The 24,774-nt window shown below is 41.7% G+C and overlaps 1 protein-coding gene across 6 annotated transcripts in view; it reads right to left on the bottom strand.

Moving 5' to 3' along the window:
* LOC128880461 (nephrin-like) overlaps positions 1 to 24,774 on the bottom strand; it is a 285,859-nt gene that overhangs the window by 33,085 nt on the left and 228,000 nt on the right. For all 6 annotated transcript variants that reach the window (XM_054130568.1, XM_054130570.1, XM_054130573.1 and 3 more), the window contains exons 3-8: positions 20,816 to 20,948; positions 12,622 to 12,833; positions 9,964 to 10,080; positions 6,336 to 6,539; positions 5,712 to 5,863; positions 5,101 to 5,245 (exon numbers count right to left, since the gene is read on the bottom strand). In XM_054130568.1, coding sequence (XP_053986543.1) covers positions 5,101 to 5,245; positions 5,712 to 5,863; positions 6,336 to 6,539; positions 9,964 to 10,080; positions 12,622 to 12,833; positions 20,816 to 20,948 — 963 coding nt within the window. The remainder of the gene's footprint in view (positions 1 to 5,100; positions 5,246 to 5,711; positions 5,864 to 6,335; positions 6,540 to 9,963; positions 10,081 to 12,621; positions 12,834 to 20,815; positions 20,949 to 24,774) is intronic.

Raw genomic sequence — 24,774 nt, 5'->3', positions numbered from 1 at the left:
AGGAATATTATGAAAAGGACTCGTGTGGGTGGTGTCTTTTGGTATACATTTTATGAGGATGAGAGTCAACGGGACAATTTGTTAGAGAATTCAATCCTTGATCCTTTTCAAACAAATACAAATAATCCAAGGAACTTCCTTAGACAAAATGCACTTCTCTAGCGCAGAAGCGCGTGTTTCTACAGAGTTTACTAGATAAATAATAATTATTATACGCTCGCACAACACGTAGAGTTTACACAGCAAACAGCCGGATACACTTTCAAGGCAAACAATTTAAATCCCCACTTCTATCTCGGATACGATATTAACCGGTCCGGAAACAACAAAATCAATCCCTGGCCGCTAATCCTTCTTGGTTGGAAGGCCTTCCCGCGGGCAATCTGTCGAGGATCAGAAAGCTAAACCGAACTAGACCAAACCGTTTCCCAAGCTTAATCACACAATGCATCCGAACGCGATTCATCCAAGGTTTGAACGTTTCGATGCTGCGGAACCGGCAGTGGAATATCAATAATTTCGCCGCAAAGTCCACACACCGGTCACCCTGAGTCAAGTATCGCTGCCCTGGTAGACCCAACAAGCTCGTTATTACAGACAGCTGGCGTGGCACGGTTTCGCAAAATTTGCAGACTCATTCTGCACCGTGGAATTGGTCTGGGTGTCCCAATAAACCTCTAACTAGCCCCAACAAACACCTTGTAGCTAACAACGTGGCTGAGGCGGTAACTTCTGACACTAAATGTTCGTCGCGAGCAGTTGTCTAGCTTGAACCCTCGACGTCTGATACGATTTCGTCGACATAGGTAATCGAGAGTGTTTCAAGATTCCTTTTATACCGTGGGATTTAAACAGAAGTCTTAATTAACAACAAATTAAATCAAGCAATGTTTTAATAGTCAATACTTGTTGATAGATCATTGTAAATGATAAATGTGATATTTTGATGATAAATCTTTCCCGTTTACTACTTTTTAATTCGTATTTCGGTATCATATATTGCATGAACCCCGTTGCCCACTTTCACCTAAACTGGGTTATCCCACAGAACTATCTCCTCACCCCCACGATTCCCTGCACAAAACAAACGCCACCCCCCTAGGGATCTTTCTGGTACTGTCCGGTTATACCCATAAATATCTCGCGACACTTCTCACCCCCTTCGTGCACCAGCCATATAACGAACCCGGTGTTATGCAGACCTTCCATTCCTGCCACGGTTGCTGGAGATTAACGCCGTGATTTTACTGTCCAATATAAAAGTTTTTCTTCTCTCGCAAAGAGAGAAGTGAAAGAAAGGGAGAGGGGCAGGGAACTGGAGATCAGCTCAGCTCCCCGGAAATTAATGGTACATGCCGATCCGTGGCTAAAGATTCCCTCGTTTTCTCGATTTTCTTCTTTCCGTCCGTTTCATCCCTCTCTCTCTCTCTAACCAACCACTGATATCCATCCTCTCTCTCAGGTTTGTTCCCAGGTCCCATCGGTCCGTTTCGCTCCTTTTTTCCACAAGAGTTTCGCGCTACCCTTGGTGTGCGCGATTCCAGTGCACCCTCAACGTCCCACCTCTCCCAACTCCCCGCAGCCTCTCTGTCTCGCTTCTTTTCACGCGTTTTTTTCCATTAGCCGCGTCGTGGGGGACGAGGGGCGGTAATTTCAAAGCTGGAGAAGAGGAACGTCGGGGGAGGGATGGTTCGGCGGGGCGAGAAATAGGGAAAAATTTACTCGTTATTGCAGGCACGAATCTTGCGGCGGAATTATCGGATTTGTTCGGTGGACTCGTATTACCAGCAGCGTTCCAGAGGAATAGGGTTGCGGAGGGATGAGGGTGGCGGCGAGAGAAATCATAAGCAAGACTCCAGGGGGGGCAGGCGAACGTCGTGAATCGATATTGCGGCTGCTCTTTCGCGGCTATTGTTTTTTTCCACCTTTTTCTCTCTTTTTTTTTCCATTTTTCTTTTTTTTATCCACTCCGTCCGTTCATCCCCGGCGAAGCCAACCCCTTCGATTTTCAGAGGAACGATATCGAGCGGCCACGGGGGAGAGGATTTCTTGCTAATAGCGAGGCGGAGATCGAGCGTGAAGCCAATACGCCGTTCTCGGTGGCTGACAGAATCCAACCGTCTGAAAAAATTCCAGTCAACTCGCCACACCCCTTTCAGAGTTTCCGTTCATTTGAGGAGAGAGAGGGACGGCGACGCAAGTTTTAATTTGAACGAGCCAGACGAGGCGCGTCCTTCCGCGACGCGAGGGTCGAGGCGACTTCTGCACCGATACGGCTTGGATGGCGCAATTTGAAACGGATGATCCCCTGGGCGCAGTCGAGATCACCAGGTTGGAAGACGCGCGGGGGGATCGACATTATTTCAGACTGGATGAATTACCTAGCGTTGTCCGGAGTAGGTAAACTTTTCTGGGAATCTCTGTTGGTAGAACAATTAAGTGTAGAGGGATCGACTTGATGTTATAGGTGAGCTGGCTTTGATGGCAAACATTTTTATGGTTTAGATGATGGTACTGTGCGGAGATGAGAAGTTGGATAGTGAGTCTGATTGGATAATCTTCTTGATTATACAATTCTATGTATAATATATATGTATAATATCTTGCTTATATTATATTACGAGTGATATATTGTAGAACTTTGTATGTATAAATCCTGAAATTCATTTACCCCCGTCGAAAGAATCCCTTTCTATCAAAATAAAAAATAAGTAACAAAAATTATACATTCCATGTAATCGAATAATTACCCAAACTAAATACTGAAAAGCGTCGCAATGAAATGGCTGAAACGAGGTCGAACGTTTCCCGAGGCAACAGATATCACGCCATTTTATCGGTTGGTAAACGGAAATCCATCTGATTGGTTTCCCGACGAACGAAATTTGGGAATCCCAACGTTTGGATTTGATTTTTTCCTGCTTTCGCCGAGCCTGGTCCACGGAAAAGCCTGCCACGCGGCTGTCCAATAAAAATGAAACATGGTTGATGAGCGATTTATTACGCCGGCGCACGGAACGTAATTTAAATCACCTAATCGATAGATACCGCGTCTAGGAGCGATTGTTTTGCGCCACGGGGCTGAAATAGGTTTTCAAAGTTTCCGCGGCGACGAGTGTCGAGTCTTAATGCGAAATGCGTGTCGGAGGCGTCTATTCTTCTACTCAACTTCATCGCCGTGGTTTATTTGGATTAATTCAAATTTTAATTGCTTCTTTCGACATTCCTCCTCGATTTTCCACAGAGGTCCCTGAACGAACCTTAAATTACTGTTGGGCAAGATGTAATTAAATCGACAATTGATTGCCAATTGTTGAGTGCAGTTCATGGTACCGTTCTGTAATTGTTAAAATAGTAGTTACAGTTGATTGATTATTAATTGTGGTTACAGAAAGATTGATCTTTGGATCGGAAATTAATAGACCGTCTTAAATAATTTTGTTTTAGATGTTGAATAACGCTCTGTTTCGCTACAGCTGAGAAAAAGCTTGTTCCATTAAAGTGTCAGACGTTCCATTTCTCCAGCAAAAACTTGTTTTGGCTGCTCACGGAGCATCGGTTGTCCCAAGGAGTGCATTTTTCCTCGGCGTTAAGTCGTTCATGTTTAAATATTTCTTTGGTTCGAGAAACGCGCGTCCTTGTACCATCCCCCAGCCCAAATAATCATCCCTCTGTGTCTGTCTGCCGCACCAATATTCTCGCAGCACTCAAGAATCCGACGACTGTGCGCTCGTTCTTTCAATATGCTGTCTTACGTTGAGACAGCCGTCTTGGCAGCCAACCAGAACACACTATAAGCCGAACACAAATGCCTCGGATCTGGGCGGCGGTGATGCCAAATATTTAAAGTAAAATTCCTCGGTCTACGCGCTCCCTGGGTCTGCGTCGCACGGCTCTTTTCGCGTTTGTGTCTTTTCCTATTGAACGATTCTCGTGCTTTTTCCATCGGGAGCTATAAAAGAATTTTACAGATGGAGAGGTTCATAGTGAAACTCATTTATTGTCAACATTTCTTGGGTTTCTTGACGATGAGTGCTTTACAGACAGAAAGAGGCACACTTTGAATGAAGAGGAAGGAGTGTCGAGGTTAGAAAGGTTGTTTAAAAAGCTTCAAATTGTAGATAGTATTTTAATAAATTTTAGAAAGTAGTTTGATTCTGTTCCCATGAATTTTCTTGTAATACATTTAGCGGTATTGTATATTCAGTGTAAGCATTATTAATATGAATTTATTCCACTTTCATTTTCATACAATTTGCACGATAATTGAATGGATAATAATATGTAGTATTCCCAAGGAATAATTTTCTTTATAAAATTCACGAAACAGAGGCTTACTCGTAATCCTAACAACAGAGATATTAAAGTTTCGCTTGTTTATCGTTTTCCACAAAACGATATATTTTTTTTCACCGTCGATACATAACAGTGGCTTTTAAGTCGAGTTCAGCGACCTGCCCGTATTCGAAAATACAAAAATACGCGGCGCCGGTAGCGATACATGTCAAACACCACTCAACCATACGGTTCCATGGCGATTGGGACGCGAAACGTGTACTGGACCAAGCTGAAACGAATTTTTCAAATTTGTATAGCGCGTGCAGAGGGGAAGGAAATTTTCAGGCTCGTCAGCGGCCAACGAAATGGAAAAAATGTGCGCGAGTGGACACGTTGCCACGAATCTCGCGATTGCAATTGATGCGACACGAACCACGTGAAATCTGAACCAATGAAACGTTGTTTCCTATTAACTTCAAGGCCTGAACGCATGATACATTGACAATTACACTTTACAGTCTCTTCCTCCCAAAAAAGGAAAAGTACCATCAAAATAAAATTCCTCCCCTCCAAAAAATCCCCTTCATCTACCCCTTAACCTATCCAACTATTAAACGAGTTTCAACTAACAAACAACCGTACAATTCCTCTTTCCATCTTTACATCGTCATACGGGACCTCCTCTAAGAAACGTGCGACAAAACGTCGAAGAGCTCGGTCTATTTACGCCGACGTTGGGCCACCTGTCGTGGAAGTGTTTCGTGTCTCGTCACCGAGCGTGAGCTTTACATTTATATGAAACTCCGTGGGGAGAACACTTACGCTGTATGTCGAGCTTCCATCCGTCCTCCATCTCGGAATCCGGGATATCCGGCACGCTGCCGCGGCAGGAGAGGAACTTGCCAGCGTCCTCGATGCTCGGCACGAAGGTGAGAGTGCTCGTGGTGACGTTGTTGTCGGGGCTCGTCTGCGGGATAGCTTTCATGAATTTAAAACAGTTTACAGAACGGTTCGGTAATCAGAGCGGGGCCGCAGAAAAAACAAAGACGACCGTTCCGTGACGCTTGCCCAGGGCTGAGGGTGGATGGACCAGAAGTGGATCGAACGGGGATGAAGGTGGGAGAAATTCTACTTTCTATAGGAAAATTCTATGGAGAAAAATTTCGAATAACGAATGGAGAATAAATAGACATTAATACGGATATTTTATTAAGGATATTTGGTCCAGTGGGGTTTTTAGGAATTTTTGAAAATGAAATGCTTGGGGTAAAAAGTACCGATTTTGGAAAGTTTCCGTGAGTCTCTAAACAATCGGGGAAACATGAAAGTCGTATCAGGTGGAACGTCCGCGCGAACCACCTTCGAATTAATGGTCATATTTTACGCGACACCCCGTACATAGCGACTGTGACGACAATTTAACAGAGATTTACCGTCTGCCGTGCATTTCTCAGAATGGTGCTCCCCTTCGACCAGATAATTTTTGGCGTTGGTCTGGCTCCAACAACTTCGCAATCTATTTCGTACGTGGTGCCAGCGCTAAATGGACGGTTCGCTCCTCGCATGCGGACCCACAATGGCTTCACTGAAACACGTGTAACGTCCATTAGTCTCCGCTCAAAGAACTGTGATGCACGCAAGATTCCCAAGCCGTGCGCGAGGGTTTGCATAATCGCTTCGAATTGTAGCTGCGAACGGGAGTTTCGGGACTAATGACAACGGAGGCGGTCCAAAGTGGTCGCCAGACGCTCGTGAAAAGTCGAACACAACATCAACTGAGGGTTGAACAATTGTTCTTTCAGGAAAAAGTAGACTACAGTTCACAATTTTTATTTGTATGTGGTTTGTGGATTGAAGAATGATTAATGAAACGGATTGGAGATTATTTTCCGTTTATTTTTTTGTTGAAATTTTTGCAGAGTGATGCAAGTTTGGACAGCACGCAATTACGTGGCAATAGAAAGATCAGATTTCAGTCACATATTTCTTACAACATTTTTCACTTAATCATTTGATCCTATCCAACCATGTATACTAATGAAGTATTTCGCACTTACAGTTCATATTCAAAGTGACATCGCTGGATATAGGCACCGTCATGTTGCTGTTCGAGGCCTGGCAGGTGAAAACCGCGTGCAAGTGTTCGCGAGTCAGCTTTTCCAATCGCAGCACGTTGCGAACCCTTTTCGTACCGACCGACTCGTAGACGTTGTCCAGAAGTGAATTCTCCTGCCACCACGTTACTCGTGGTGGTGGTCGTCCTGTCGAATCAGAGGGCGCAAAGTCAATTATTACCCTATCAATACCAAATTATCAGATTCGATGCGAATTGGGGCCTTCGTGAGCAGTTTACACTAATAATACTATTTAAGATACTGTATCTCATAATTAGGAAGGATTAGTAGATTGTAATCGAAATCGGATAAGAGGTTCGCGATAAAAAAGATTGTCGTGTCCCTTCGGAAAAAGAGAAGTTTCGGTGGTCATCAGGAAACCGATACGGTTCTATAAATACCGAAACATCAATATCTGGTGCACGGGGTGATCGATCGCAACACGTCCAGGTTAGAAAACTTATTTGCCCTATTGCATCATTTTCCGTAAAGTACGGGCGAGATGTATTATAATTCTAGAGGGAAAATAGGAATAAGGAGACTATATGTTCTAAACAATATTTTAAATAATGTTTCTAGGTTTCTATTATAAAAAATTCATACGACACTTTCATAACAATTCAAAATTTCACGAGCATCAACGGGGGAACATTAAAACACTTCCTAACGAGAAGCAAGAGGAAACGTGTTCGTAAAATTATAGCGAAGTCGTCGTCCCCCCTCGCGATTCCACCCACCGGTTCAAGAAATTCTGGTTTCCATCCCCTTTCGCGACAACGACAACAAACACCCCCGGCCGTAATGCTCCGAAAACGGAAACAGAAGCAGAAACAGAGCGATAAACGGTAATTTCACAGCGAAACGATCCACGGAGCGAAATATCTCGCGACACACGGGGCGCGGCGTAACGTCTCACCGCGGAAAGAGCACCGGGACGTTTCAGATTATGGCGCGTAAGCTCTCTGCCGGCAGTTCCCTATAAATAAATACACCCACGCAAATAATAAACGGCGGAAATTCTACGGGAGCCGCGGTGCGGTTTGCGGCGCGCTTTATCGTCAACGAGGTGTGAACGCGGGAGCCAGTGATCCGTGTTGTATGGTACACATTCGAGCATACCGGGTGTGTCCCATGAAAGATGCTTTGTGAGTAAAGGGTCCTCCAAAGGAGCTCTTAAGAGCATAAACCACATTAGAAGACCGAACATTAATTTTTCGTGATTCTGTTTCGCGGAGAAAAATTTTCCTAATTTTTAGTTAACAATATACATAGCAATACAATATACGTGCATGGTAATTAGTCGTTTAGGAATATTCGAAGTGAAATTGAAGGAAGTTAAGAAACGTAGAAGCAGTGAATCGATGTAACATCCGATATTGCACTGCTGCATACTATTGCTACGTATACGCAGACAATGCAACGTAATATGTGAACGAAAGATGTGCAAAGTTCGTATCTCAACACCTGCTCTCGAAACATTTACACAAAGGAATAGTTTGAATGCAGTAGAAGGTAACTTCCGCACTATGAGACAGTTTAAACTGCAATGGAATTATTTGAACGTGCAGAGACACAATGTTTCTACTAAAATAGGATCTCCCTAAGTAGTACGACTCCGTGCACAGTCAGCCAGCTTTCAATAGTTTGACTTCTACCTCTCTTTATCGTTTCCTCCTCGAAAAGCGAAAATTAGCTGCCGTGTAACTTTAAAGTACTCGTAAAATGAACAAGAGATGGAATTTGCAAGGCTTGTCCAATTTTCAGATTTCAACACATTATACATATAAAAACATAAATATAAATAGAAACGTAATATGAAAACGTTATTATAGGGCGAAAATTATATGTTTAATTTTTAAGAGAAATCAAGCATTCCTAGTTCATTATTTCGAATTTCTCCAAACAAAAAATTGCAGAAAAATGCAATGATTATTAGTGACAGCTAAATTGACAGACAAATCAAACGGTATAAAATATTATAGAAACACACAAGCAAAAAATAATAAGCTCCTTTTCAATTTTCCGGATTGCTATGTAATTTTTGTTCACGACTGGAAAACGCCTGGGGTTTATAGCCCCGCGTGCGTTTATAAATCTTCATTGGGCGCATATATTGCACTTCAAAGGGGCTGAGAACGCAAATGGAGGAGACGTAAGATGAACGCGTGCGAAACGCCTGCGGACGTTACGCAGGGACCGCGGTTCGTCTTCTTTACCGTATCCGGGACTATTCAATTTTTATTTTAATCATACTCCCCGCTCCCGAAGCGATCAACTTCCGGGGTGCTCCGTTGATGGGAATTTTTCTTGCGCGAAATGCACAACCATGCGCGAATTCATCGGTGGAATGTAAACGTGAAATTTGGTGTGGTGGAAAGTTCTAAAAGGGAACAAAAATTACAGGGGGAGTTGGAATAAATGATTGAACACTGTGTGTTGGGGTTGTAATAATCTCTATAGTAGCTATAGATTAAGTGGATCGCGTCTTTTTAACGTGTATATTAGAGTGAAATTCAGTGGTGGAATTTTGATGAAATTTTTTTTATCGTATATTCAATTAAGAATTCTTTATTATTTAGCTAGACAAATCTCAAGCAACCACGATTTAAATGCATGTCTCTGGTATCCGAGAATTCTCACAGGTGAACGAAGTGGCGAAATTTCGTTTCAGAAACGTAGTACGTAAATAAGGAGGAGGCCTCCAGGTGGTCGTAAGATACGCGTAGAAATATACGACGCGGTCGACATTTTTTTTTTCCTTTATTAGATTAATCAATTTGAAACTCAGCCTCTTGGCATGAATTTCACTTTGAGAGAGATACCGTCGCTCGTAATCTCACGCGGCCCTCTTAAAAAAAAGAGAGAGATAGACAGAGGAGTGGCGGGGGAAGGAGGCGAAGAAAAGGGAAGCTTTTTCGCATGCAAATCCGAAGAGATATAGGGTTACCGCTTTAAAACGCGCAGCTAATAAACTCCAGGCTGGAGGAGTGATAGAGGAAGGAGGGGCGGAGGACGGAAGAGAGAGGGCAAGGAGACAGAAAATGTGAACGGGAAGCGACAGAAACGAAAATTTGAAGAATCTCTGAGATGAGAGGAAACGCGCTTCTGAGAGAGTGCACAGGGCACCTTTGTGCTGGAGCTTCCAGCAGCTCCAAATCTTTTCTTCGAACAAGTAAACTGCCAATCCTGGCGCGTCTGGTATCTGGTGTCAAAGAGCTAAACTCTGCGAGGGGTAGACAGGGACAGTACAAAGGGAGATTGAACAAAAGGGGGATAGTTAGTTACTGGTTGGAAATATTATATAGTTATAACGAGGCGTTTTCTGTTAACCTTTTTGTAGTTTAATGTAGCGATTATTACAATCTTATATGTCCTAGTACAAGGTAAGAAAGGAATCAAAGGAATGAATGCAGCAGAAGTGAACGGAAGGTGTGCAGCGATAAAGTAAAGAGAAACGCGAAAATCGAGGTGGCGCATAAGAAGAAGGAACGTTCGAAAATCGGGGGTGGAGCGGAGTCAGTTAAATAGAACGAGAGGGAACAAACAGAGTAAGTAAAATGCGAGTACTTACCACCAGCAGCGACGCATGTAATATTGAGAGATGCACCCTCGGTGTAAGGGCCAAGCTTGTAGTAGGGAATATGAGTCTTTCCATCTTCGTCCAATATGCTGAGCTGCTCTGGGGGTACTGTAATAATTTCAGACAATTAGATCGCCTGAACTTCGATGTTTCTATCACTAATGGGCTCCTGCCATTTTTCAATTATAGAAATATATTTTTTTGTCAAGCTGCGTCTGTAATATATAACACGTTTCACAAACTTCCGATAATACACGAAACATATAATTCAATAACAACTTGTACAACAAAATTAGAAATCATCTTATTATATAACAATTCTGCTAATATTATTGACGTGCAATTTTCTTATGCAACACAGAAAAATGTCATTTCTGCTCCCTTTTCTTAACAGGTTTGGTAGCATTGCTATAGAACGTGTTACGTACTGCAGAGACAGCTTAACCACATTGTTTTCAGGAACTACGAGCTTTTGCGAGGGTGGAAAAGGGGGTGGTTGGCACTCCGTGGCGAATCAATTTGAACGACGATGAATTACCACCACGGTGTGTCGTCCGCCAGACACTTTGGCTGGTACTCTTATCTGGCTGGTCGTTACCAACCCCACGGTGCACTTAAGGAGCGGCGACGCTTACGATATGCAAATTGTTTTCAAACCAGACGCGCGAAATTGAAACCGACTCGGACGACGGTGTTTCCCTTGGCTGGCGGAGCGATTAGATCTCCACCGAGATGAATCTGTTGTTCGATCCGAGCACCTGGGACTGTTCGTTGAATTTTTCCTTATTTGAGTAATCGAACTTACGTGCAATTTAAATACAATTGGAATTGGAATGTTGTTTGAATGTCCGAGTAGGGAATCGAATATTTTGTTCAATGTTTGAATAATTATTTGTATTTTTATTTCATTCATAGCGTGGAATGGATCGTAAGACGAGTATGAAATTTACGAGTAGAGAATTTTAATTATTGATCATTGCTAGTAATTAATGATAATTAATGATATAATTATTATTAGGAGAAATCTCGGAATTGAAAACACTCAGGAACTGTTGTACGAATTAAAAAAATAATTACAGAACGTTTCTACGTTCAGTTTCCCCGGAGCCAATTAATTAAAGCACCAGAAGAAATCGAAACGACGTCGAGCGATCAAACGCAGATTCAGCTCCGCGAGAATTCGGTAATCGATATCGCCGAGATCGGTGCGCCAATCCGAAGGCGCTGGTCGAAATTGCTAGTCTAATTTCGGATTTCCCGTGATTTCCAGCGACTTTGGGATAGGGGATCCTCTTAATTGTCGTTTGCTGAACCGTGGATCCGAGTCAAGATCGGACCCACTCTCTCTTTGTTCGAAGCTAATCGAGGAAAGGCTCGATCGATTTCAAGAAAATCGACGAGAGCCAGGAGGGAAGGGCGAAAGAGACAGGAAACTGGGGAAAAGGAAACAGGGTGGTGGAACAAGAACGATAGCGGATGGGAGTGCTGAACATCGACGCTAAAGAAATAAGAAGAAAAGATTGTTGAACCAGACGGTAAAAGCTTGAAGGAAAGATAAACGAATGGAAAATATATTCTTTGAAATTGTCGTGAGGGATCAGAAGGAACATTTTCATTTTTAAGGACGCAGAGTATGAAGAATATTTATAGAAACTATGCTTTTTGTATTGCGTTCAAGAATTGATGAAGTGATTACTATTTCCAACACCAGTATCGGTTAAATGTCATTTTTCTAATTGAATAATTCTTATACGATATTTGAACTCGTATACTATATGTGAAAAATTTTCCGAAGGATTGAAAGCTGGTTGAAAGTAAGCGTGCAAGAATAAAACTGCTTTATCCTACTTACTACTTTCCTTTCTATCTTTGTATAATCTTCCACGGTTTCCGTGTAGGTGTGTAGAAAGAGGAAGTAGCTGGGAAAGCGAATCAGAGTAAATAAAAGATTCGCGTAAAGTAAATGGCCCCGGGGGATCCATGAAGACAGGTGGATAAAGATAAGAAACATTCGTTTAAAATAAAGGAGAGATAAAACGGTACGAACGGAAAAATAAAAACTAGCATCAAAGTGAAGGACGGGAGAGAAACAGACATCACTATGAAAATTAAAGATCTCTATTCTTGGAAGCAGCGAAGATGTTGGAATTAATGGGTAGCAGTAAATGGGACGAAAGATTGTGTGGAAAAGGGATCAGAGGATAACCGACTGAGGACAAATTTTAAATATTACATTGCGGCGTCAAGAAAACGTAATGGATCCAGAAAGTCGAAACGGGAGAACGGGAAGATTAATGGAGAATGAAACAGACGGACACGAGGGACGAACGAAGTGCGCATTCAGTCTACGATACACGGAGAAAAGGATCAAAAGACTTTTGTTAAAAGAGTAGTACAAATAGACTACCGAAGAACGTAGGAGGTTGCTGAAGGCAAACGGTGGTGAATTAGAAGAAAATATACAGATACAGTTACAGAATTTTTTTAAAGTAACAAGTGTTCAGGGGTGGTAAAACTTGCTTCATTAAAGCGGGATACTATTTTAATTTAATTTTACAAGAGTACGTTTTAGAATTAGATAACGTAGTAAGTAAAAATCTAGTAGGCGAAGAAAATTTGAAGAGGGGGTGAGATCTGTTGAATACTCACTGATCACTGTGAGATTGACTTTGCTGTTCGTGGTCGGCGACTGCTTGAAATCGACCCTGCATCTGTAAACGGCGGCGTCGGTCTCACGAACGTTCTGGAGGGTGAGATTCGCGGAGTGCTCGTCGACTCTGCAGAAGGCACGTTTGTTGAGGCTCTCATCCTGCCAGTGTTTTCCTTGTGCCAGGATATTATTTCGTCCCCTCATGTCGAAACTGCAAACATTCGGTGTGGCGTGTGTAGCGGCGACGTAGAAAGACAGGGCACGAAGGACGGGCGGGGGTGCGGGTGTGGGCGAACGACAAATTTCGGGGCTGGCAACGGGAACGATACTCGCGGCGGTCACGATTGAAACGGTTTTCGAAGCCCCGACGAGAATAAATAATAGCGATGGTGGTTTGTTGGTAACCGGTGGACATTGTCGACGTCACGGCTCGCGTTATGGTCGACCATATTTCTTGGGGTGGGTGTCTTGGCAAATTTGGAAGGTTTTCTGAAGGGGCCTTTAATATAAAGGGGAAGTTAATATGTAAATGATGTGAAGTATATATAATTTTTTGTTCTCACCGAATGTGTACTGTATACTGTATACCACGCTTCATTCGTGTATCAATATACATCATAAATTCATGGCATCCATAGTATAGCGAGTAGGAAGCACAGGAAATGTCGGAAAGCAACGTCTTTATTACGTTGGACAATTTTAAATGTTCATTGGGATGTTTAGAGTAGCTTGGAGCTAGAAATAGCGGAGACACGTCCTGTTTTAATATCACCTCGTTGATGTCAATAAAGTAGATTCTTGCTCTCGTTTAAATTCACGGGGAAGTATATTAGCTACACTTGTAAACATTTTGAGAGCTTTAGTGGATTCTCTGAGTGTAATATCGCGACGCGAAGAAAGAAAACGGGACTCGAAACGCGTTTCTATGTCGGTTTCGTTGAGCCAACCGAGCTCGGAGTAGCTTTTCTGTTTTCTTCTGTCGCAGGAGTCACGTCGAGTTTGGAGAGTTTAAAGAGACCTCGAGTCGTTGTCAATGCTTGACGTTTTTATTGCGACACTACACGAGTCTAAAATTGGTTCTTGTCTTATTTCGTGAATTTTCTAACTATGAATTTACTTAAATTTATGCACGAGATTTTATTTAATTTTGGTAGAAATAGGTAAATTCACAAAAAAAAAAAAAAAATAAATTGTTGAATCGAATCATTAGGAAAGTAACTCGTTCAACAGCGAGGAGATTGCAAGGAAAACATTTTTAAACTACTTCGCAGATGTTGCATGCAATTCAGTGCACTTAGTGAATGCATTTAAAAGTCACGTAAAATTATCGCGTCATGAAACGGTGGTAATAACGAATGGACAGATATTAAAAAAAACAGTGGAAATGGGTTTACGCGAAACCACATAAATCTTTCCCTTACTTCTTATTACGAAGGTGACTCATAATCGTAATCTCGGAAACATAAGTTGCCTCGTGTTATCACTAATCACTTCGTGCCTAGTCCCACTTAGTCATGACAAGTCAGCGATCGTGACAAATTGTAAATTATTTTGAGATTAATTAACTGATTAAACGGTGGAAACGTCGAATCGATAGCGGAGAAGGAAGTCGCGAGCACTTTGCATTTCTTTTTTTACTACATTTCACTTATAAATTCATAGATTAATGAATATTCAAGTTTGCATAAATCACTTAACTATTTGGATCCTATTGAATTGCGCGATCATTTGACTTGTATTCGAGTACTTCTAAAATGTATTAAAGTACATAAAAATAGCCTTGCTCTTCGCTTGCATCTATTCGAAAATTAAAATATCCAAGCAACGACGCAGTCCTGAAAGATGGAAGAAATATAAACAAAAATTTATTTCCCGATACGATCGGTTCGAAAGTTTTCCCCAGCATAAAGCAACAAGCCCACACCAGCCCGTTGCTTTCGCATTGATAAATCGTGTAACGTTCCGAAGTGTTCCACGTTCTACTGGGGAAAGCATACAAAACATTTCATATTGACTTCGAGCGAAACTCCGTTGCGGAACGATCAATTGAAAAATGCTCGCCGGTTATCAAGGAAAAAGCAAAGAGTCACGCGAAATTCTTGAGCCACTTTACCATCTAATATCTGGCTTTTACGCGAACGGTACTTTTATTACGGCACCCGCCCCCGGTCGCAATAGCGACGTGGATCTAACTAAATTTATGGAGTATCGATGGCGCAAGAGCTTTCTTAAAGAGATCAAAGCACCATCTACCCCTCTAAAGGAATTTCTCCAACGAGTTATTTACATTTTCCGCGTCTCTCTCCATCTCTCTCCACTCCGTTGCTATTCGCTCGCGACGACGACGACGCTATAAATACGCATGATCGAATTTTCCACAGGAGCCGATACCTTCGCTTTTCTCTTTTCAGAAGTGATTATCGATTGACGAACGAGCCTACGGGTAATTCACAATTTCCGATCTTTTAGGAGTGGAAGACGCAATGGAGACAAAAATTTCGAGACTACTTTTTCGGGAGTAAAGTGCGTTTCGGGAATCTCTTGAAATTTAATTATTGAAAGAAATCTAGTATTGGTATTTTTATTTTTGGCGATCCTAAAGATCTTCGTGTAGCACGTTCAAGTGGAATGAAGTTGGCATAACACTCGATCACAGAATATTTAAAAAATATTTAACAGAAATTTGATTCACATACGAACAAGTATTCAATTCATATTTCAATAACATTCTATTTTCAACACGGGATACCCTTAAGATCGGTGCAATTCATACACCAGCTCGCTGGAAAGAGAAACTGCGAGGAGGGAACCGTCGAGAAGAAAATGGACCAATTGGAGAGACGTAGTCTTTCTGGGGAGAATGATATCGTCGTGGAAAATCGCGAAACAAGACAGAGGGTCTTTATGAGTAATATCGTTGCTGAGTGTTGTTAACTCCTTTGGAATATAATGGTACGCAGCAGGGTTTTCAATTGAAATTGAGATCGTATGCTGTCGTAGTGCATTAGGGCTGTCGGTTACTTAGGTTCATTGTATTTAGGAGTATTGTAGTTTTCCAGTTTTTGATTACGAGGGTAAGGATATCTTCCTAGAAACACAATTTGACGAAAACACAAGACATGTCAGCTTCTTGTATACATAGTTGCACAATTGGTATATAGTTGATATATACCATAGATATATTGATATATACATATAGTCGACGGTATGATGGATGGTATAATTGTTGGTTTTGTAATTTTATAATCCACGCGATATCTCACTATCTTTCCATCTTCATCCATTTACCCATCTTCCACTGTCTTGTATTCACAATCTGCACACTCCGTCAAACCATTTCGCCCCATAAACATATTTTCCCCCGCCATGAAAACCTCACAGCCCGTTGCAAACCACCCTCGTCTATCACCACGAAGAAAACCTTAACAAAGAAATAAACAAACTTGCCAAATACTCCCAAGTTCGCCACTAAACAAGTCCCCGAGTTTAAAACGCTACCCGAGACTCATTGTCGTAACTCGGTATCCCTTTGCCTATCGGAGTTTCCACGATCCCTGTGGCTCTAAGGAGGGAGGGAAATAAAAAGCCCCGAGCGGAAATATGAGTCGGTTCTTTATTCCGTTTCGTACACAACCGCGAGAATGTAAAAATCCTCGGGCCGAGCTTAGAAAAGTCGAGCGTGTTACTCGCCGAGAAATAAACTCCGGCTTAAAGCTAAAACGCGGAAAGCGCGCGCGCGCGCGCGCGAGTTTTCATTTTAATAAAACTATGGATTGTAGAGTTGCGCCTGGGAGCGTGATGGACGTATTACTTACATGCAGGGAGCACGGTAATATCGCGACCATAATTCTCCTGTCGCGATTTCCGCGCCAAGAATGCGCGGGGCTGGCTCTTTGGGGATCGAAGCGCCACGGGGACGATGGAATGGGGGGCAGCAATTCATTTTATGGACGTTTAACCCTAGTCGTTGGCAAGAACACTGCGACTAAAGCCACGAACATTTATGAAATTAAACGTTGCCGATGCGTGTATATAGGGTGTTCCATCACGAAACGTCGCGGGAAGAGATTGCTATGTTAGAGCGGAATATGCGCGGTGGTAGATAAAGTATCAGGTTCTGGTTTTGTCCTAAAATGCAAGATGACATTGGATGGAAATTTAATATAGTTGGGAGAATTGTAATTTCTATTTTTCTCGTGAAAGGTGTTGGGTTAAGGTATTGTTAAATTATTGGAGTGTTGTTAGTATAGTTGCTATAATACTTGGTATAATTGGTAATACATTTATATTTCTATATTTCGTCTACGCTTTGCTCTATTTCGCACAACTGTGCGTCGGGTCCATCGTTCATAATTCCACTGTTCCAGCTCGCATTTACACATATCTCATTTACCGCGAAAGAATACGCTGACATATTACTCTCAGTTTATCGCTTCGTACGAAACAAAGTGACTGTACAGTGCCGGGTATTATACATTGTGTCCAGCGCCGTGCTGAATCCCATTGACCCACCGTGCACACGTACAACAGGGACACGTCACAGGTATCCGCGCGGTTGGTTTACCGTTGCTAATAAATCCACTCATTTGACAACTATGTTGTCGCGGAGTTCTCGACGAGCTCGTTGAATTCTCTGCGACGTGAGCATCTACTGACTGGGATCGATGCCATCATTAATCAATTCGGTGTTAGATTAACCCCTTATGAACCAAATTGTATCTTATTTCTGGAGAAAATCTAAAATAGGACATAGTACATGCTTTTGATTATAAATCTAAATAAATATCAATTTTTATTGGGATGCAATCTGGAATGGGAAATCGCACAAGAAAATTGTTTATTTGTCGAATATTAATTGCCGATGATCCATTTTTAATACATCTAATAAACAGAATTCCTTAATGGAATCTGCCCTGGCAGTTTACTCTGGATTCAGTCTTTGGATCGTCCAAAAAGAGAAGTTAAGAGGCGATGTCGAGGTCGAACGGTTCCGATGGCGCGAATTACGATTCCCCTACTCGATTATCCGCGTCCAGGCAGGTGTTAGCGCCTTTTTCGCCTTATTTCGCGAACGAATCGGCCGCGAGCGAGAAGGGGGTTTGCGAGGGACTAACGCCTCGGGGCTGGTTCGCTGAAACCGGTCCTTGGAGGACGTTTTCGCGCTCCTGCAACGATCGTTCCTCTCTACGAGGCTGCGACACGTTGCGCGAACGGGTTTCCTTCGTTCCACTCTCTACGGGGATTTCCCGACCGACGGGAGTGGATTTGCGGGCGAGAATCGACTTTCTTTTAACATGTCTCGACCTCTCCAGAAACGTAAATCCTCAGTTTTTATGGAAACGAGAACGACGGTGGAAAATTGCCGCGTGGAAATGGGACTGGTTCACCCGCGACAGTTTACGAGTCTATTAGATGGCAATACAGGGTATTTGGGAAGTAGATGGGGCCGAACTTTGGGGACGTGTTTATTTTACTCGTTGTTGGAAACAGTGGAGGGGCGCTAGCACGGATTTTTAAAGTTCTGAGATGTGAATAGTGGTCTGATGGAAAGTCTTCTTTTGGATTTAATTTTGAACAGATGTACACGAGTGCAGAGTTTTCGAAAATCAAATCTTTTCGCGTTGCTTCTACCTCCATTGATTCAGGCCAGCTTTATCGCTTCGTGTTTAATATTTTTTAGTGCTTGAATTTATGCATGAAAATCGGAAATTGTCAATTTGGACGACGCTACTTGTTAGTTTAGTGTGTTCCAGAATAGTTACCTAGGTGATTTGTATACTGTCCGTGTCTAACCATCTCTTAACACGTGACTGCCATGTCATGCATATATGTATGACACTAATATTTCGGCCACTGTCGCGTCATATTTTGAGTCGTGACGTACAAATGCGAATAATGGTACCTGCAAGCCTAACTGGTGCTTGAATATTTAATCTCTATGGATAGTTCTACTCGAATTGGTCCAAACGAAACAAATTTCATTTGTACTTATTTATATTTCAAGCCTTCTGTGGCCCAGAACAACAACAGTTTCCATAAACTTTTGGAATGAACCAAATATATTCCATTCGATAATAACCACTTAGTTCTATCATTTCCTTCGTTAATATTTTTTCAATTTACAATTGTTCATGCCTGAACACAAAATAGCGAATGGAATTCACGGGAAGGCTTGAATTACCCAGCGTTTAAACGGAACTGAAGTAGGTGTACGATTTTGAATTCCGTTTGCCGTGGAATTCCAGGCGCCTCGGATATCATAAATCCTAGAGGTGTGTTGTCTGTTACATCTGGATCGGGTAAAGTAGTCTCTTTTAGTGAATAATTTAAGCGGCGTAATAGGTGGTAGTTAGCGCGGGAATAAATCGAGGACGTGATGCATGCGAAGGAGAATGTACCCGACGAGCATTGCGCACGAAGAAAAATAGGAGACTTTGTTAGAAACAGAATAAGATTAACAAAAAGGATAGAAGCTCTTGATCAGACGGGATCCTTTTGTTTAAAGATTTAAATTTATGTGGCACGGGGCGGTAGCGGTTGATGGAAGAAAAATGTGCACACACGTGGCCAACCATCGTCCGTGAAAAAGATTGGGGCTTTTTCTCTCGCGGGCCATTCCAACGTTGAATCGATCCCTCTTGTACTACAAGTCGAGGGATTTTGTCCGTATTGAAATATGCTAGAGTTTATGGAAAAAGAGGGGAGGGCAGGAGGGTGACGCGAGAAATTTCAAAAATATCGTTTAATTTTAACCAGATCTTTTTGATACTTCAAAAGCAATATCCACTGGAATCATCAGGAATAATGGTGTCCCATCCCCTCAACTCGTGCAAATGGTTTCCGAGTCGATAAAAGAATGCAAACTAGCGTGTAATTTGACGTAAAGGGAAGAAAATTGCAAAGAGCACACTCTAACTGTGGCTTTGTCAAGAGAGGAATGTTTCGCATGTGTTACAGCTCAGTAGGTTCCCTCTGTCTTGCAATGGGAACACGACTCGCAGAAAATGCAGACATTTTCCCCGTGTCAAAGTGTGCGCGTCGGTAAAAATGGTACGCACCTAGTGGAAATTCTTTTTTTTTTTATGTGTCAGTGAATTTTGCGAAATTTTAATTATCTTTTTGAAGAATGACGCGCGGAACAGCGTGATGTTATAACAATGTTGTTTACGCAACACGGACCAACTTCGTCGTGGAAACTTTAATTAAACGTAACCAGGAGTTTATGCAGAGATTTAAAAATTCAGAATGGTTTATACGGTGACGGTGAATCGATTAAAAATGTAATTTTCTTTCCTTTTGCCTCCATTTTATCCACCGACCATTTTTGCTTCCTTTCTCGAACCGTACAATTTTAATATTTTAAATTATTGTGTGTGCGCGTGTGTACACATATTATGTATATGTATATATTGACCTGGAGAGAGAGAAAAGGGGGGGGGGGAAACGTTTGATACGAAATTTTCAAAGATCAGAAACAACGTTAGAGAAACTCATTACTCGCGCGAAACTTAATCTGAATCTCTATCACGGGGCTAAAGTGAAACAATGTGGAAACCATGGAGGACAGATAATGACGAGTAGACACGGAGAATATAATACAAACAAGGAGGAAATTGGCAACATTTCAGAAGTAAAACTCGCCGGCTGGAAAATGAATTTATGGGCAGGAATGCCTCGAGAAAGTGGATTGTCCGCAATGCAGCTTTCATGCCAGACATTTCGGAGTAACAATCTGAACTGTTTCAATTTTTCATTATTGCTTCAACACAACTTCGATCGTCATATGAAAATAATGCCTAATGTCCATTTCATTTTATATTAGAAAAATCAAAATGTTCATTATAATTACAGAAATTGCAGCATTTCTTAGAAATACAATGAGTCGAATATGTGGCAAATTACGTTATCTTTAATCTAATGGGAAATCTTATACGGAAAGTAAAACCAAAAATTTTTGTTCTTAAGGTGATGAAATTTTATATTTTATAAGTCTACATTGAAGCATTAATAAAATTTCAAAGTAAAATATCAAGTAGAAAGACACGGAATCCTTTCGTTCCAATATGTTCAATTGTACCTCACTTCCTTCTATCCTTTAATTTTCATTTTTATTCCAAACGGACGGTCTGCTAGGCGAGGATGATTTAGAATCCACAATACGGTGGATATAAGGAATGCAAGAGTGGAGCTTACCTGTATATCGGTGCGTCTACCTCCTCCTTGTACCAAATAACTAGATGTAGCTTGTCTCTAGCGACCGACGGTTCCACTTCGCACGGTAACTGAGCAATTCCTCCTGCCACTGCCTGCACGTATGTCGTCTTCCCTGTAATGACAAAGACGAGCCGTGAGTCAGGTATATTATATAACAAGAAACGGTGGACAGAGTTTGCATCAAATGATCTGTTTCAACCATCGAAAACAACCGTGCCGATCTTTTCTCTCGCGGATAGAAATCATACTTTAGGAGACGATGATAATAATCGGGAGTGAAAAGTAATTTTTTATCGCGTTTCTCTAACTCAGAGCAATATAAAGATTATCATTGTTAATAATTGACACATAATTCACCTAATCCTTTAATTTTGGGGAAACGTTTTGTCATCGCCACGAAATAAATTTGTCCGATTGCACGCGAGGGTTACGTCGAATATTAATTTTCATTACACATTCGTCTAACCGCGTTGATTCACGAGCAGCGATACCAGCGGCCATTACAGAGTTAAAAAAGAAAGTGTAATTAGGGGCATTAATCAAACGTAATTGTAGCAATTAACCGGGCCGCTTTAAAGTCTTCGACCTCTCTATGTCGCGTGGCGAATGCATAATTTTCCTTAATTATTAAACTACGGACAAATAGAAGCTGAACGTAACGCTAGGCAGACGGTTTGGTATTTCTAATGTTAAATTTAAAAAATTCCGGGAAGCAGCCGCTTCCAGAAAGCATGTCTTCCAAAGATTAATTAGGATCGTCTTGGCTAAGACGATCATACCAGCAGTGATAATTCGAGGAACATCGTGTTTCAAAGGAGTTACTCGAACCATCCATTCGCGATCTTCTCGTTTGAAGGATAAGTAGACGCGTCGTGGTCTGTAATTGATTGAGCGCAATAGTAGCCGATTAATCGACCATTCTCGCTCGTCACCGACTCGGGATCCGTCACTGTCACCGATCCCCTGGCAAATTGGATACCCAGTCTGAGAAAATTGTCTTCCGAGTCGTCCTGGATCGTTCTATCAGGCGAAAACGGAAACCGCCGTCGACGCGTCGTTTCGTTTTCCGCGCGATCGCGAGAGCCACGCGAACGGATACCTCGCGCATTAAAATCCAGTTTGCATATTCATAAGGGAAACCACGCACTCGAACAAGTTGACGACTCAACGAGCCCTGAAGAACAGACACGCGTGTACGAGCCACGTTGCGGTTTCGTTAACGATGCAAATCAATGTTGACATGGAGCTGTTTCAGAAAAGAATGCAATTGGTTAGACAGGTGGTGTCAAAACTGATGTTACTGGGGAGTGGTGTACGAATCAGCGCTGTAGATAATAGTTTTAACAGTTTGAGCGAGGAAATATTTTTGTTTTAGTATGTTTGATGCACATGCCCCAAACGCGTTAACCTAAAGCAGTCCGAATGGCATCGTGCTTGGGCTCATTTTCACCGCGAAAACCTCAGGAATCTATTGAAAACAGCTTTACAGAAATTAAAAGAAAAATAAACTGAATATTTAATTCAAATCAACGATGTATACCATTTAGTTCTACGATGAAAAATTCGATCAGTTGACGAAATGATGCCAGATTTATCACGCTCACCTATCTCGCTATAATCCTCTCGGACAATACGAAGTTATCGATAAACGCGTTGCGAGGTAAAGTTTCACCCACGCGCATTGGCGATTTTCCGCGGCGTAACAAACGGGGTATTGTTCCCTTTGTTCCCAGCGCGAGAACGTAATACAGCCGAAACGATTTTTCACGCTCAGGACGGGTAAATTAAAATCATCAGCCGCATAAAACCGTCCGCCTGGTGTACACTCGGTGAATCTTCGATTTCTCCGCGGCACGAAGTGACGGCAGTCGAAAACATTTGTCGCTGCGGCCTTTTGATTCGACGCCGGAGCCAACGAACGTACGGCGTTTTCATCGAAATGTTAAATGGGTCGTAAGTCGTGACGCTGCCGTTTTCAATATTCCGAATATTGTCCATGTCAATAATTAATGCGCCGTTAATTAATTGCTTTTCTGTTTCGCGCCGCCAACGAGCCAAATTTACATGGAGGACGAGTCGTTGCCCGCTGGAAATCGCACGTTCCATCGAACCTTTCCAGAAAAAGTGTAGCTCAAAAAAGTATTCTTTATACGTACTTTACATCCTGACCTAAGTAAAAGAGAGGCGTTGATGTTTTTTAAAAATTCAATCCTCTTGAGTCGTTTCGATAATTATAGGCTCACGTTGTATAGAATACAATCAAATCGGTAGCGGCTGATTAAGCATTAATTGCTGGAACCAGAGTAATCGCGTTTATTAATGCAGTAATCCTTCGTCGAGGTTCATGTCGATTATACGAGCGATCAACGTGGAAACCGGTTACACGGTATCGTTGCACGGACGCCAATGAACGCGTGTTTTTCTTGCATTATTGCGGATTTGCATGGAGTAACTGAAGTTAAGGATGGATTCATGGATTCAGTACATAATTTTGTGTGAATGGTTCGTATTTGTAGGTTGAAGTATAAAGAAAATTTGAAGGTCAGGTTTCCTTTTCTTAATGACAAATTAAAGAAATAATTCACTATATATTTTTGAATTTATATTGGACAATATCTCACGTGACAGTACTTTTGCTATTCTCACTTAAATGGAACTCATATTCAATGCAATACAAATTCAAACACAGCATGAATATGGATTCGCGCCGTATGATATGTTACGCGAATTCATGATCAAATTTCGAAACGAGTGATTCAATAAGGGAAGCTCGTGACAAAATAATTGAAGACCACCCAATGCGTATTGCAATGCATTTGATTTATCGATGCTTCGTTTATACGCATTAAGTCATCTTCGAAGTTAGCAGGAATCCAAATAAACTAATAATTTAAATCAACAATGCAAACATACCGAAATGATCACAATCACTCTTGCAAGCGATTCCAACTTATCACAAATAAAACAAGACCGAAGAGATCAAACTTCTGTATTTTGTAGTACAATCATTTTTGAAACAAGTTTCGAGAAAATATCGGGGAAGCATTTTTTTTTCGAAATCGCACAAACGAATGTCTGTTTCAAGGACGACGAAACTAATAAAAATCGATGTCGTCCCGACAGAGTGGGTTGCATCATGTCATGGATATTGTTGCCAGAAAACCGGCACGAAATGGAATTTTTATTTTTGCGTTGTTTGGCGATCCATCGATACCAGCGGACGCTCTTCGTGCATTTGAATATATGATTGGCAAATTTTTTTCCTCCTCATGTTTGTTCGTTACACTCACCACTGTAGCCCCCCTACCTCCCTCGATTTTGTTTCTCATTCGATGCGTCGTTCTCGTTGCGTGAAACTATCCTCGATCAATCTTCTTTTTTTTTCGCTCGAAGGAAAGCGTGAAAATCAGGAAAATCACGGCAAAGAATTCGACCGAATGTGGGAGGGGAGAAATGAGAACAGTGGAACTTGCGACCATTGGTTACTATGCGACTCGAAAATGTAGCAAGTAAAATTTTGATGAAAGTGACTTTTTCAATTTATATACAAAATTTTAATTCGATAAAAAAGAAAATATTGAAAGTAAAGTTCATATTTTAATAATCAGTGTAAAATAAATTCCTGTTTAGATTCCATGTCTCTATGTACGTGTTCAGATTTTATTTTGCGTATGGATCCCCAATCTACTCACGAGTCTCAAATTAATCCGCTTCAGAAATAAAATATACAGACTCCTGGAAAAAAGCAATTAATTTTAATTAATTTCCGAGAGAGACAATTTCATTCGACCCCGGTCGTTTCTCAATATTAAAAATATTCTGAAAAATAAAAAATAAAACCTCATACACACCGAAACGATACAAAAACAGAGACAACCCCTTCACCTTCAGACACAGAGCACAAAGCGCCCAGAATAGGGGGGGGGGGGGGGCGGCGG

Source organism: Hylaeus volcanicus, chromosome 7 (genome assembly GCF_026283585.1).
Source record: "Hylaeus volcanicus isolate JK05 chromosome 7, UHH_iyHylVolc1.0_haploid, whole genome shotgun sequence".
In the NCBI taxonomy this organism is placed as follows: domain Eukaryota; kingdom Metazoa; phylum Arthropoda; class Insecta; order Hymenoptera; family Colletidae; genus Hylaeus; species Hylaeus volcanicus.
The sequence above is the reverse complement of the archived record's forward strand: the minus strand, read 5'-3'. Positions and strand labels throughout refer to the sequence as shown.